At 41.9% G+C, this 15,141-nt stretch overlaps 1 protein-coding gene across 1 annotated transcript; it reads right to left on the bottom strand.

Moving 5' to 3' along the window:
• Positions 1-7,109: 7,109 nt before the first annotated feature.
• Positions 7,110-14,686, bottom strand: mogs (mannosyl-oligosaccharide glucosidase). The gene is made up of 5 exons (XM_006787119.3): positions 14,589-14,686; positions 12,524-12,887; positions 10,906-11,129; positions 10,571-10,764; positions 7,110-9,565 (listed from the first exon to the last, which is right to left on the bottom strand). Exons 2-5 carry the CDS (start codon positions 12,870-12,872, stop codon positions 7,798-7,800), a joined length of 2,535 nt encoding a protein of 844 aa, XP_006787182.2. The 5' UTR covers positions 12,873-12,887; positions 14,589-14,686; the 3' UTR covers positions 7,110-7,797.
• Positions 14,687-15,141: the final 455 nt, after the last annotated feature.

Genomic DNA, 15,141 nt, shown 5'->3' with positions numbered 1-15,141 from the left:
ACAGCAAAATCAGCTCTGCCTAGATTTTACCATGTGCGCCTCACATTACCAGAGCTCCTCAAACATTTTGGGCTAGAGGGGAAATTCAGATGGTTCCTGAAAGACGACTATTACTTTTTTACTTTTGCAGCTAAAATTACAAAATAAGTCTGATAATAATATGTCTGATATTTGGGTGACAAAGGGTTTAAAAATAGAGTGAACCAGACCTGCCCTAAACCTGAATGGATTCTTTGCCCATATTCCATTTCCCCTCTAAGGTTCATGAAAGTCTGCTTGGCAGTTTTCTGTTTTGTCTTTTATCCTCCTGAAAACAGACAGACAAATGAACAAACAGACAAACAAACACTGAGCGCCTACTTCTGCTTTAGCTCTTTCCTTTGTGAAGTCCACAGCCCTGCTAAGGCTGTGAGGCTTTGGGCTAAATGTTGACACACTGAAAATGGCAATATTATTATTATTATTATTATTACATGAAATCCTGTCCAACATTTTAGCCTAGCCAGAAATAAGAGACGTGAGAGCTACATCAGAGGCATGGCACTTAAATAACCCTGAACTGAAATCTATGGGAAAGATAATGTTACAACTTCCACAAAAATGCTTTTTAAAACATTATTATGAGGCACAGTCAGCAAACTTCTTAAGCTTTTACTTTCTTTTCTAGTCAGATTCAACTGATAATATGTTCTTTTTTTTTTTTTACTACTACTGAAATTAATTTTGAACAATCCTTCAAAATACCTGCACAAGTAATTCCCTGCAGATGTTTCAAGATGCCAGAAGAGTTGCAAAATGTGGCAAACATTTGCTTCTGCGCAATTAACACAATTGCACTTCTTTTGTCATGAAGAGCGAGACAAATTAAAATCTGGACCTGCTACATGAAGTGGATCGCCACTTCATTGAGGGCGGGCTTTAACATGTGTCAATTTCTTGCAAAATCTTTCCACAGTGCAGAAATGTCAGCCTCGCTGTTAGACTGGAGGAAAAGTCAGAGGATAATCAAAGCCATTAAGATGTGTCACCGGACAATCATGAATATTTATAGGAATTTTTGCTGCACGTCTTCTATTAAATGTGAAGATACTTCAGGAAAAAGGTAAAAAAAAAAAAGTAAAAGCCTGCTGGCGGCTCTAAATCATCAGTCAAGGGATCACAGAAGAAGAGTGTAATATAAAAGTTTTTGATATTTTCAGTCTAGACCACAGTGGTGGGCCAATTGATTTTACTTTTGTGCTCAAAGTCACGCTGCTAACATTTTCCATGAAATACACTCGGTATTTCATAGCGTTTAGTGTCTGCATGTGAAAAAAATAGCAGTGTCCTAATGATATCGGGCCTACTCTGACAGAAAAAACATAGTAAGTCTATGTTAACTCATTGGTAACGTTGCAACTGCTTTATTGGATGTTTAGGTCAAAGTGAAGCATCTGGCTGGGTTATTTTCAGGTTCGCTCCTGGACAGGCAGTGGGAGTTTTTCTTACCAGGTGGGTGCCTGACACGAGTTGAAGAGGCAGAAAGGAGTGAGTGTCCTCTGAAATCATTGCCTGTGAGATGAAGGTTAGGGTGGACAATAATGCCTGCTGTATATTTGGCTATTTTGACTTCGTTTGTAAGAAATGGAATATCTAAGCGCTGCTTTACCAACAACCTAGATCAGTAATACAGATGAAACCCAGATGATGGTTTGAGCCTTTATAACACATCATTACAAAAAAAAGTCACATCCTGGCATGTAAATGCACATTGTGTTGTGCTCATTCTGGTCTCAGTCAAGCTAGTGAAACAAATTGCACATCAAAAAAGTCTCATCAATGGATTGTATTGTATTTGGATCTGCAAGTGTTAATTTTCGAATTTTGTGAGAATGTGAGCTCGTGTTCCACCCAGAGACCAAAGGTGCTCTTATAATTGTCTGTTCTTATTGATAGAATTTATTGCCTTTGTCCTGCAGCGCACACTATAATTCTGGTTTTAAGCCGAATCAGATAAGTGGATGGCTTTCACTAGTTATTGAAAATCAGTTGCAGGCTTCTTTCCATCAATCGATTTGCAATAGGAATTCTAAATTTTCCGGACAACACAGCTCCGCCGCTGTTTGATTTTCTCGGCCTTTAACAGTTTGACACCCGGACTAAATCACTGGATCTTTCTATAGTCACATCAACCTTACTTCTTGTTAAAAAAACACAATCATTTTGCACCTACAACTGATGCTTTAAAATGAACCTGATGTGTACAGTAACTCCTGAAAATCTCAATGCCTTGGCATCCTGTCAACCAGCTTTGCAGCCCACAGTGTTTGAGAGTAAATAATAGACGAACCTGATCCATACCAGGAAATCCACTGAGATGCAGAGGCTGTCGTTGCTGTTTGAAATAAAAAAGCACTTCAAACCCACCATGATCTGGAGAGCTTATACAGAAATTACTGCACTGGATCCACAAGACAAATACAAAAGAACTGAGATTAAAAAAATTAAAAAAAATTAACAAGGTAAGCTCCCATCTTCTCTGCATCCTAATGGTGTGAAAATGTATATGTATATATAACACATTTACATTCAGCCTCAAGAGCTGTGCCGTACTTTTTTGCTAATGTCTTCTGCTTCTGACTGCACAGAACATTTATGGAGAAATCCTCCGAAAGTCAGGGTTAAACGGTGCTAGGAGAAATCCATCTGCCACCCCCAAATCACATTCTGACACGTCTCACAGTCAAATCTCCCCCCCAAGGCGTTAGATGAGGGAACATCTTCAATCTAAACCTGACTACAATGGGGCCAGTAAGACACCGCAAAAATGGATTGGGAGTGCTAAAACCACAGAAACCTCTGCCGGAAACACGACTTTCTATAAATACAAGATACTCGCCTCAGCTGCCAAGTTCGTTATTCTCTCTCCCTCTCTCTCTCTCTCTGTCATGTGGGGCTCTGCATAGTTATATATACTACATCATCATCCAAACACTGGGCAATTGAAAGCGAAATAGCACAAATAAGAAAAATGAAAGCAGCGGAAGCGTGGTTCGTCTTTGAAGGAACATCTCCCGCTCTTCCTCTGAGAGTGGGAGTGGGTTAGGGAAGCCCGGTACCAGGCCCCGATGCTGCTGCTGCTGTTGGTGTGGCAGGTTTCCCGTGCGATCCAAAAATACTTTCGCACTCGCCCACTTTGGTCCCCAGCCGCCTGCCTGTACTCTTTGGTTCTACAACAGGGATGGGTGAGAATCAGATTCCAGCTCTCCAATCGTGATTGCGGAATGCCCCAGTGTTTCTTTAACTATGCCCCCAGACTCCTCCACACACGCTGCGCTCGCATGGCTCCCACCTTGCCCTCTTCTCTGTTGCATCCATGCTTACGGCTCTCTGACAGTCCGATTCTTGGGCCCGATCCAGCTACTGCACCTGGTGTTACCTAACTGCCTGCACATTTTCAAAAGAAATCCAAACAAACAAATAAAATTTAAAAAAGCCAAGACATTAACATTTTATTTCTTTCTTTTTTTTTTTTGCTGTTTCAATTATAACATCTCCACAGAGGTGAAGCATTCCTTAACTCGCACAAAACACATACTGTTAGATAACATGAAATTAAGAGAAAGCAACGCAAATATCTATAATATTTCATTTGACAGACAAACCAGCAATGCCTTTAGACTGAAGCTCAATAACATCCACTGCACTACATCATTCTCACGCAACATGGGACTAATTGCATGTACTTTTGACCAACTTAAGTTAATAGGTCGGCATATTCTAGTCTCTGACTCATCTGCACCCACACCAATTTCTATTTGTTGCTCTTTCTCTTATCAAGTGACTCCACAAAGTGTATGAAAATGTACGTCCGTTAATTATTAGAAAGCATTATTCGTATCAGTGCTTCACTGCTGCGCAGATACTGGTCATTACAGAGACCTGCAATGCAAACACATTCAAACAAATAGCTAACAGCAGACATGTGAGGAAACAGATGAAGAATGTTAAGAGCTTGCAGCTAACAAAAGTAACTATGGAAACGGCCGGCTCTACATTGCACTAGCTTCCACAGCTCTCTCCAGAAATAAAAACTGTTGGGCTAAGAGCGAATCAGGTAAAGACAAAAGATCCCGGGTGAACCTATTTATAGTGGGCCTTACATAACATACATAGACCTATGTTGGCTGAGGCAAGTTCGGTATTAAACAGCAAGCTTCTGAGGAGGAGGAGGGGGGGAGTTTGTGTGTAAAAGTGAATATGATAGATCCTAGAGCAAATTTTATCGAAAGCCATTTAGTGTAAACAGCAATTAGGATGACTCCTAATGAGAGGAAAGCTTGCTGTTTTTGATGTCGGGGAGAACGAACGCTGTCACGCCATCCTGTGTGGTCAGTGATGTCAAAGCTGGAGTTCCACAACAACATTAACATGCAGTACGCTAATGAGACGTGATCCATTGAGCAGTTTAAAGCCACGAGGCTTGAGGAATACACAGGGACCGAGAAAAAACAAACAAACAAAAAAACCTTACTTCCTAAGAAGCGCAAATTCATAGCCAGTTAGCCTGGAAGCTTTGTTTGTTTGTATGAAAGGCAAAAAAAAAGTTGTGTCAGAGGAGAACACACACACGCTCACACACACAGAGCAGTGTGTGGCCTCGGGACAAGAAAACATCTGATATCTGCAGTGAAATAATATGAACATGCAAGCCCACATGAGCACAGAAACTGTGTGTTAGAGCCACTGTAGTGCTGTAATGCATGAACAGTGATCATCTAGAAATACAGCCTGCCACCATATCTTAAATCCAAATTGATCCATTAGCATAATTATCCACTTATACTGCTTTAATTCTAAGTAGCTCTCCATTGTAAGTAAAATGATAGCTAAGCTGTATTCAAAAAGCCACTTTTCCACTCACAAATGCCTTATTAATTAGCTCCCTCTAGCATACCTTCCCAGTAATTACATTCAATACAGGAGTCACTGCTGTGTGTGTGCATGTATGTGTGTGTCTATGTGTGTGCTGGGGTGGTGGGAGGGGGTGCTATTAGACAACTTTATAATTACTCTGTACATGTATAATGATCTCCATCACAGGAAGAAAAGAAAAAAAAAGCCCCTTTCCCCACAGAGCTGCTGCATTTTGGACACTGCATTCACCGCACTCACTCAGCCGAATCACCGGCAGCAGGCAATCACAAAATATTCACTGTATAGAAGCTCTGATAAGGTTGGGATGATATGCAAATGAATACTCCCTGACTCATCTGTTTATTATGCAGTCACATTAGTTAGCTCTGATGCTGTTTGGCTATTATCCCATCTCACTGTGAAAAAAGGGTCCTGGGTGAGGGGGATGGATTGCGCAGTGAGTGCTTTAGTCACACAGATTGTCCGCACTCTTCAAAGAAATAAATGCATTTTCGACTGTAGTTGCATTGAGGGGATGTGGAATCCATTTCCTCTGAGAGAAGCAGCAAAAAGGCAGATGATGTGGCTCGTCTGTGTCCAAAATCCCTTGATACTCTGCTTTTACGTTAGCAGGTCAAGGGGTCAAACGACGAGCTTGCGTCTTCCGCGACTGAACCCGGAGCCAATTATTTCACATTGATAAATCATACGCCGGTTTTTTTGTGCTCTATACCCAGCAACGATTCAGTCAAGTAAGAGTTTCAAAAACGTAAAATGTGAATTTTAAGCCTTTCTGCAGCCGCGCACAGGCTTATACTTATTGTCGGTGACACGATCGAGGGAAAAAATGGATACTAATACTGTAGCTTTTACTACATTCAGCAGGACTACCAGTCTGCAGCTTCTCAGTCTATCTGCTGCTCTGCTAACTGATAGAGGCACTATTTTTAGCCATGCAACCTTAAAGCACCATGCTAAGCCTTCAACTATACAACCGCACATCTAGTCCATTCAAAGGATTCATAAAAGTGTAGAGGCTGCAACCCAGTGGTCATTGCACACACACTGAGAGCCCGTATCAGTGCTCTCAGCGCCAGCGTTTTATATATCTGGTGTCAAAGTATTAATAAGAACATTGCCACTCTTTGCCCCCGTGCGTGAATGTATGGCAACGTATGTCAAGGAGTGAAAAGAATTTGCCATGTATGTCTCCTCTATGCCTTTGATCTTGGCTAATTAAGCACCAAGCCCTCACAACAACTGTGCTCCATGGAAACCATGCAAAAAGAAAAAAAAAAAAAAACAGGGAAAAAATTGACGTCAGCAAAAGGCCTTCAAATGCGCCATCTCACAAAAGAAAAAGGACCGGCTGCTGTATAAGGTCACAGCGTGTTGAAGCTACGATCAGCTTTGACTGACAATGACATGAAGTACCTGCAACACAACTTTATGTCAATAACTGGAAGAGTGGATAGCCTTCCATGTGAGCTGTACATTGAGGATAAAAATCACACTTAGCCTCTCTGTGGTACTGCATAATATTCATTAAATATTAACACTTAGATCTCAGGCTTAATTGTGGTTTTTGGGTAATATCCACTCCTAGAGGGTGGGCGATATTATCAGAGATATTATAAAGATCTGGAGCTTAGAAAATAAAAAGTCTGCAAAAAGAACAACTTTACTAATCTAAGATTATACTTGAATAAAAAAATGAGCTGTTTGTGTGTAAAAACTACTATATATATATCCAGCCAGCCGTGATATTAAAACCACCTGTATAACATTATGTAGATCCTTCCTGATCTAACCTGCCTGATGTCTGGTTTTGGGAAACTGGCAGAAGATAGTTTGGGTCCTGTAGGCTATGGATGAGGATAGTGGGGCACACCGGCCTGCTGCCATGACAGGGTGTACTTTATCTACAACATTTAGGTCAGTAGTTAAAGTAACATCCACAGAAATACCAGGACTTACTGTATCCCAGCAGGACGTCTCATTGTGATAAAATGATCACTTTTAGCCGTCAATGGTTTTAATGTTTTTGGCCCATTTGTGTATTTGTAGTAACAGACATAAAGCCGCCAGTGTTTCAAGTGTGTCAAGCAGAAATTGCAGTTAAAGGCTTAGCAAGTTAGAAAAAAAAAAAAAAACTGTTTCCAATATTGCAAACACACCAGTATTTCCAAAATAAAGTACACTCTGACAAAAAAAATATTTAAACCATTTATTTTTTGTCACAGTCTCTGCTGTATTCCCTGCCAGTCAAATTACAGGCAACAAAAAATGCTGAAAAAGACTGAATGTAACATTTTTCCCCCCAAAAGACTGATTAAACAATTAAACGTCAAAATAATCAATCATTAAGACAGAGAATCAAAGACATGATAGATTAAAGAGAAAATGGCACAATTACAGATAATGGCCCTTATTTGTCAAGTGAACGCACGACTCGTAGAACTTTTCCAGGAAACTTTTTTTTAGCAAACAGCTGTCCGTTTAAAAACTGTCATCCCCACTGCTGTTAAAACATGAATCCTCCCTAAGAAGACAAACAAACATAGATGTCCGTTTTCTTTTTCCGTACGAAAGGCTGGACCAGTGAAGGTGTAGACAATTAAGTTAAATGCATCTGAAGCACTAGAGGGAGCTTGGCTCCAAATACTTGGCAAAGACAGTGTAGCTGCACTTAGGCTTGTTTAAAACTGCCCTTCAAAACTACTTGTGTGAAAACACTTCATTCTGATCAAAGGTTAAACAAGACAGTGTGACCGCAGATGCCAGTTTCTAATTTTGGATCTCGTTGTGTGTCGCTACTCTTTACTGCACAATGCTGTTTCAGTCACATCCAGATAAATGAAGGCCAGTATCTTAAAAGATAGGAGATAAAAATCAACAGCATCAATACTGTTCAGCCATCATTAACAGGGTCAGAGATGACCAGCCGGTGAAGGGGTGGCTTCCCTGCCCCCTGCCGGTGCCGTCATTGTACTGCTCCCAAATATACCCTGCTTCAAAATACTGTCTATAAACATTATTGATAATGTTAGTCCTGAGTTCCTCATAAAGAACAGCTGCCTTCTCTTGGTATGGCCCTTCTGTGTGGCTGTAGTAGTGGAGCGCTCTGACTGCTAAGTAGTTGATGTTAATCCAGATAGGTCCTCTCCAGTAGGGGGCATCGTGTTCTGTATTTCGCTTCATGTACAGTGGATCGGACTTGGAGAGCGATCGCAGGCCGTAGGGTGTCCACAGCTTATTGGAATCTCTCATATCCCGGAAGATATGCTCCAGCTTGGGTGAGTCAGGCTGGAGAATCTGCAGTAAGAACGGGAACAAGCTAACATAACCCAAAGCATTAACATGCTGCGCTTTGGGGGCCCTGCGGACAGAGCGAACGAGACGAGCTACGGGGAACTGATGACGAGGCTGCCCTGGAGGTACGTACACCTTCTCCCTCTGCAAGGATACATCCTCTGTGTGGTTGCCAAAGTCACTGAAAGCACGGTGTTGTTCTGACCAGTGGAGCTCACTGAGCAGGTTGTTGTCACTGAGCACTTTGTGTGAGAGCTGGTAGTCCTCGTGGGGCTCGCCCAGAAGCTGAGCTACTTTAGCCATGATGCCTGAGGACAACGCCATCCAGCAGTGCAAGTCAACGTGACGCTCATCTGCTGAGGGGTGTGAGGCCCGTGGGTAGTCATCCAGCCCAGAGGTCAAGGTCTTGGGATTGAGAAACAGATTGGTGTCCTTGTCGCGTCCACGCCAGCGGTAAGAATTGGGTAGGGGCCCCGTCTGTGTGGTGTTGTACCATTCATACCAGGTTTTGAGCCTTGGGAAGAGCCGTCGGAGGAAATGCAAGGTTGGCTGAGATGCTGCCTTGTCTGGATTGGATGAGAGTTGTTCAATAAGCTCCTGAAGCGCTAAGAAAAGCGTAGGGGGGTTGGCGTTCTCGTTTCGTTGAACAATAAATTCAGCTGGGACTTTGCTGCGAGCCTCATCACCAAGGATCTGCTCACGGGGGATCCAGCCCTCCATATTCATCAGGTCTATCCAGTGGGCAATGACCTCCCTCGTCACCTGGGGATCCCACTTACTCAACAGCAGTTGGTGAAAGCCCTCATCCCAAAGGAATCCTCTGGGAAAGAATGAGCGTGATGGAACAGCGGTGAATAAAGCACCTTCGGGATAAAGGAGAGGGTATTCATTGTAGACCGACTGTACTACCGACTGCCCAAAGAAGTAGCCCATTCCGCCCAGCATGTTGCTGAGTGCTGCTTTGCCGAATTTAATATATGCCTGGCTAAAACCTTTCTTCTCAAGGCCAAAAGCTTTCTCAAACTTTGCATCAAACTCCGCTTTCCTCTTCTCCAGCTCCTGAGTCATGATGGAGCCCACCAGCTGGTTGGGGCGATCGTGAAAGCTTCCAGATTCAAACAGAACCTCAATCTGGAAAGGTGTCTGAACAGTCACCTGGTACACCACAAAGTCGCTTTCCTTCCTCTGGTCAGGTTTCTGCTGGTTTTGGTGGTGGGGGGGTTTGTAGGTGTCTACACCGATGTAATGCTTCTTCTCGCCGGACGGAGGGCTATACACAAACCTGCGGTTCAGACTGTACTTCACAATGTCAGTCAGCTTCTCCAGACCAGGAGACACAGTCTGAAGGTAGTTGTAGCTGAAAAAGACAGAAAACTAGCATTGCCTGCCGTGTAGTCCCAAATCAGTTGAATAAACACAAAACCTTACAGTGTATTTTGTATTCAGCTACAACTATTAAGCAACCTTAACTGAACTTAGCACACTGTAGCTTAACTTCTGATATCTCCTGCTGTACTAATGACTCAAGAGTTTGAACAGATGGTCACAATAAAACTTCATCATGCCCCTTCCCACAGTTAATCACTGGAACAGTTCATATACAATTCTTATCATTTCTATCCGTGCATACTGTACCTTGCTATTTTGCTATGCTGGTCTTCTCTGGCCCTCTTCAAAGTGCAAAATACTCCTTCTCCCTGTAAATGCTGCTAGCAGAAAGCTAGCATACTCCTCATTCACTCAATAAAAAGCAACAGCAATTTTTGCCTGATGTGAACAACACCTTCACTGCACTAATATCCTCTGTTGTTTCAGCAGTACATTAGTTTTTTTCTTTTATTTTTGTACTGGTTGTAAAATGTTTTGTACATATTCGTCTAAAATAAATGTCACAATGTTGAGAAAACCTGTATCATCAAGTCTGAAAATCTTCATCTGCTGACATCTAGTGGTTAGATTTTCTTTTTTCTTTTTTAGGTACTCTAGTAATAATTAGGATCAGTCTAAATCACACCACAAAACACCATCCAAGACACTGCAACATAATTAAAATGTTATGGCTCATTCAAGTCATGATTCTCTACTAGAAATTAATTTGTGTTTGCTGACTTAGGACTCCTGCCTACTACACGAGTGGATGTTTTCACCGTTCTATCAAGGTTTACCTTAAATCACTGACTGATAATTGGAATTTTTGGCAGCTGTACTATATTTATTAAAGTTTAGACCACTTTTTTTTTTTTGCACATCCTTGACCCTGATAATTCTGAGCAGCCTCTTAAAAGTATGTTCTCTCCAACATCTTTGTCTTTGTATTTAGTGTACCATTTTTTCCTATTCACGTTTGGACTCATACACTCACGTGGCGTATTTAGCACTGGACAACTCCCCAGTGACAGGCTTTCGGAAGGTGATCTTAAAGTTTCCAAGCTCCTCTGAGAAACCGGTGATGGAAGCGAGGCGATTCCTCTCCTCTACGTGAGCCTGCAGCGAGCCCTGCGCGTCTGCTGCTGCGTAAAACATCAGGGAGATGACTGGTGCCTGGGGGGCGGAGCTCTGGTGGTTGAAGAACAACAACAAATCCCCAGTGGAAGAACATAAATACATTTAAAATATATAAACTTAGATGACAGAATATTATCAACTGCTTTTGATCGTGTAAGATAACAGCTGCGGCCGCGCAAAGTTATTACTCACATGCTGTTTGGCTGTGACCCTCCACGTCCAGTCTCCTCCATGATCCCCTCCCATCCTCTTAACAAACTCGGTGGTCAGCGTGAAATCGTTGTCTCGGATTTCTTGGACGCCAAAGGTGACGCCATCGTGCATGAGCCAGCCGTAGCCTTGAAGGCGATCGCCCTGCTCACATGTGTGCCTGAGATTCATGTCCAAGTCAGAAAACTGACGCATCCACATCATGCCTGACAAGATTTATACATAAACGGAAAAGAAAAATTCAGTTGAAAGCAATAAACTTGTACAAATTATGCTCAGGATTATGTGGCAATCTGCAAATAGTACCTCAAAATGTACCGTAAGTAGTCCTGTCAACTAATTATCAATAATATTAAGTGCGGTCAAAGTGTTCTTAATTTTGGGAAGCACTTTTCTTCAGTCTTTGTTTTTTTAATAAAATTTTACAGTTAAATATATTTTTTTACTTTATATGTTTGTTTCATTTCAACCAAGGATGCTGAGTAGGTAAGTGGAGCTTCAAGGCACAGCTAAACTCTCCTGTTTAAAACCATTGAAAAAATAAACTCATCAAAGATGGGTACACTGTGGTCGTAAAGGGCTGGACGTGATCATCAATATTACTCAGGTAAGCTGTGGTGTTTAAATGATGCTCAGTTGACTCTAATGATCCCAGTGTGCCAAGAAAATATCCCCCATGCCCTTACACCACCGTCAGCCTGAACTGTTGTGTGCATGCTGCTTACGCCAGCATGCACGTAAGCAAAATATGAATGCTTGCAGCAGAAATCAAACTTTTTCCAATCTTCCGATGTCCAATTTTGGTGAACGTGTCAAAATTGTAGCCTCAATTTCCTGTTCTTAATTAACAGGAGTGATCGTCTGCAATCTTCTGCTATCTGTCTGCCTCAAGGTTCAATGTGCTGTACGTTCAGAGATGCTCTTCTGCATGCTTTGGTTGTAACGAGTGATTTTTTGAGTTAGTGTGGTCTTCCTTTGGCTATTATCCCACCAACAAGGTATTCTCTGTAAACCATACAGATGCTTGTGTGGGACGATCCCAGTCCATCAGCAGTTGCTGCAACCCTCAGGTCAGCCTGTATGGCACCAACAACCATACCATATTCAAAGTCACTTCAATCACCTTTCTTCCTTATTTACCAGCTGAACTTCAGCAGGTCAACCTTTAGCATGTCTCCATGCCTAAATGTGTTAAGCTGCTATGATGTGATTGGCTGATATTTGTGTTAATGAGCACTCGAACACATGCCACTAATGAAATGGCCGGCCAGCATATTCATAGACACTTGTTTTTCTGAGATGTAGAAAGTTGAAGCTACATTTGTAATCTATGGCAGTTTGTGGGGTTTGATTTTTCACAGTCTCAAAAGGCTTTCACCAGAGTTGAACGAACAATAAAATCACAAAGACAAATGTGTTTTTCTAACATGTCATTTTGGGAAACACTAACCTCAACAAGTGGCCACATTGCTATATTGTTTCTTAGATATTCATTATTAAATAATATAATGTTTAAAATACAATAAGTTGCTGTTTTTCCTTAAAACATTTAATGACACAAGTGGTTAGCCTTACCCTGACTCTAAATGTGTGAGCATACCTGTCACAATAGACCTGGGACTCCTTGTTTTCATGCCAAAGTAGACCTGAGGCCTGTATGACCCCCAGAACCTCTCTGGGGAAACCTTGGCATCGGTGCTATTGGCATCCAGGACGTGAGGAGACGGATGCAGAGTCACCACCCTTTTAGCCAGGCTGGATCTCATGTAGATGGCATAAAAGAACCAGATGAGGCTGAATATGCAGAGACCAATTGAGATGTTAATGAACATTTTCCCAATATTGACTTTCTTTTTCTTGTCCTTGCGGTGAAATGCAGAGGGCTTCTCATCTTTCCGTGGAGGTGGAGCAGCTTCACCCGTCACCACCCTCTTCCTCTGCCTGCCCATTCTACCCTACAGAAGCTAGGAAAAAGACAACAAAGAAAGAGTTAAGATTTATCATGCTGATTCTCATCATTGAGAAATATTATGGGATAAATAAATCAATTTCAAAGTTTAACATCAAGTAAAGTGGTATGTAGAAAAAGTGACATATGTTAATATGTTATTATCATTGGTTTTGGGGGTTTAGTGCCTGCAGCTGGGAAATGGCATCTTACCACCAGGCAGTGAAACTTTGGATTTAAAAATTCAATATTCTAATATGTCGGACGATATTCGTTTTCTTTCAGACACACAAAACATAAACAGATGTTCCTAAAATTTGGTGTGCTTATTTACTCGTTTACGCTCTGCCTGACTCTGGTGGATCAGCTGAGTCTCGTGTTTGAAATTCCAAACGTGTTGCCAACATGATAGTTGCAGAGTATGCAGACTTCTAAAATTAAGCAACGTCAATACTAGTAACATGGTCAAAGGGTGTTACTCCTGCCTTTTTTTTTTAAAGTTTTTATTTATTGGCCGTTCTAAACTGCAATACCAATAAATCATAGATTAGCAGTGCAAAATTCTAGCCTTATAGCAGCTGGGACAGACACCAGTCTCGCTGTGGCTCTTAAGTAGTTAAGAAAATGGATGGACAGATGGTGCCAAAATGTATATTTTACTATAGTGTGAAGCCGTTCCCATTCAAATACAAGGCCACACTACTTCCTGCCAAGCCAGTGTACTCCTAGTGCTGGTTCCAAGCCTGGACACTTCAGGAAGGGTATCCAGTGTAAAATCATGGGCAAATCAAGCATACGGATCATCAAAAATGAGATTACCATACCGGATCAGTCAAGGCCAGGGTTATCAATGACAGGCTCCGATGCTATTGTCCAGCAACAGGGTGCCAGTGGCCACAGCTGTCATAAATGACTGATAGATGAAGAGAAGGAAGGTTGAAGTATTATGTGAGCAGGAAGCATCACGTCAAGTGCTTTGGAGACAAAGTTAGAGAGCCGAGACTGAGACGATTAGGACGTGTGCAGAGGAGGGATAGTGGATGCTGAATATGGAGCTGCCAAGCAGGGGGAGAAGTGGAAGACCACAGAGAAGGTTCGTGGATGTCTATGATAGGGTGCAGACAGAGGCAGATGATCTGTGTTGGAGACCCCGAGATGAGAAGAAATTGTAGTCTTGCAATATAGCAAGTATAAAAAAGCGCTAACTCGAACATCGATGAAATCAGACCGAGGAGGCAGGACTCATGACGGGGACTAAAGTATATAACCCGGAAATATCCGGGAAAACATTCATCTAGTAAAATGCATCCCTATTAAACTTGTCAGTCCTGAAGGAACTGTGCAGGTTCACGTAGTCTCGAGCATAAAAACGCGGTCTAGCTTGATAACCTTGTATTGTGTACAGCAGCCGGAAATGTCGACTTTATAAAGCCTTTTTATAAATGTATCCTATTCACACGCAGAGGTCTCGATTTCAGCAGCCATTTCCCGACACCTGTTTAACACGGTGAACTAGTTCCTCGCCCCTACACCCCGGCAATGCAACGTCGCCTGCAGGCTGCACGCTACTCGCTAGTTGCCTCAATGCTAACGTGAGTTGGTAGGACTAACAGCTGTCTGTCGCGGTATATTTTGGCCTTAGTTAGCCTGCAGGCGATTAAATTCGGATTCATTTATCATTTCTAGCTACATGTTCATTGAGCAAACCGTCACCGACCTGTCCAAACACCAGAGTCTCAGCCGATCATTATCCGTACTTGGCTAAGCTTGCTAGCCACTTCCTGGTTACTGCTCGCTTCCACTGACGTGTCTATGTTCTCCCTACTGCACGCCGATGATGTCATCCAATGATTTACCGCTTGCCCCTTAATAATAATAATAATAATAATAATAATAATAATAATAATATTTATAATTAGAATAAATGTAAAACTAACGCTTAGAAGGCCGTTTCGTTTCATTTAAGCGTTAAAAATAAGAGTTTTATAAACCACTGCATACAAGCAAGTATAGATTTTACTAAACAAAAAGTAGTAGGATTTTAACCGTGAACTGTATATGGTATATTTTATATACCGCGAATTAATTTAACACACATTTATCTCAACCGGTTTATTTATACTGTAGGAATAGTAAAGCTATGCTAGGTTAAACCAGAGCCACATATGTGCTTAAAGGGCCAGATTCTTGAAAGAAAACCAGTCCAAACCTCAGGGCCCAGCATCTTGGTTACAGGTTTTAATAAAATATGTTAATAAACGCTGATTAAA

Source organism: Neolamprologus brichardi, chromosome 6 (genome assembly GCF_056152115.1).
Source record: "Neolamprologus brichardi isolate AB-2024 chromosome 6, ASM5615211v1, whole genome shotgun sequence".
Taxonomy (NCBI): Eukaryota; Metazoa; Chordata; class Actinopteri; order Cichliformes; family Cichlidae; genus Neolamprologus; species Neolamprologus brichardi.
This window is presented reverse-complemented; position numbering and strand designations above follow the sequence as displayed.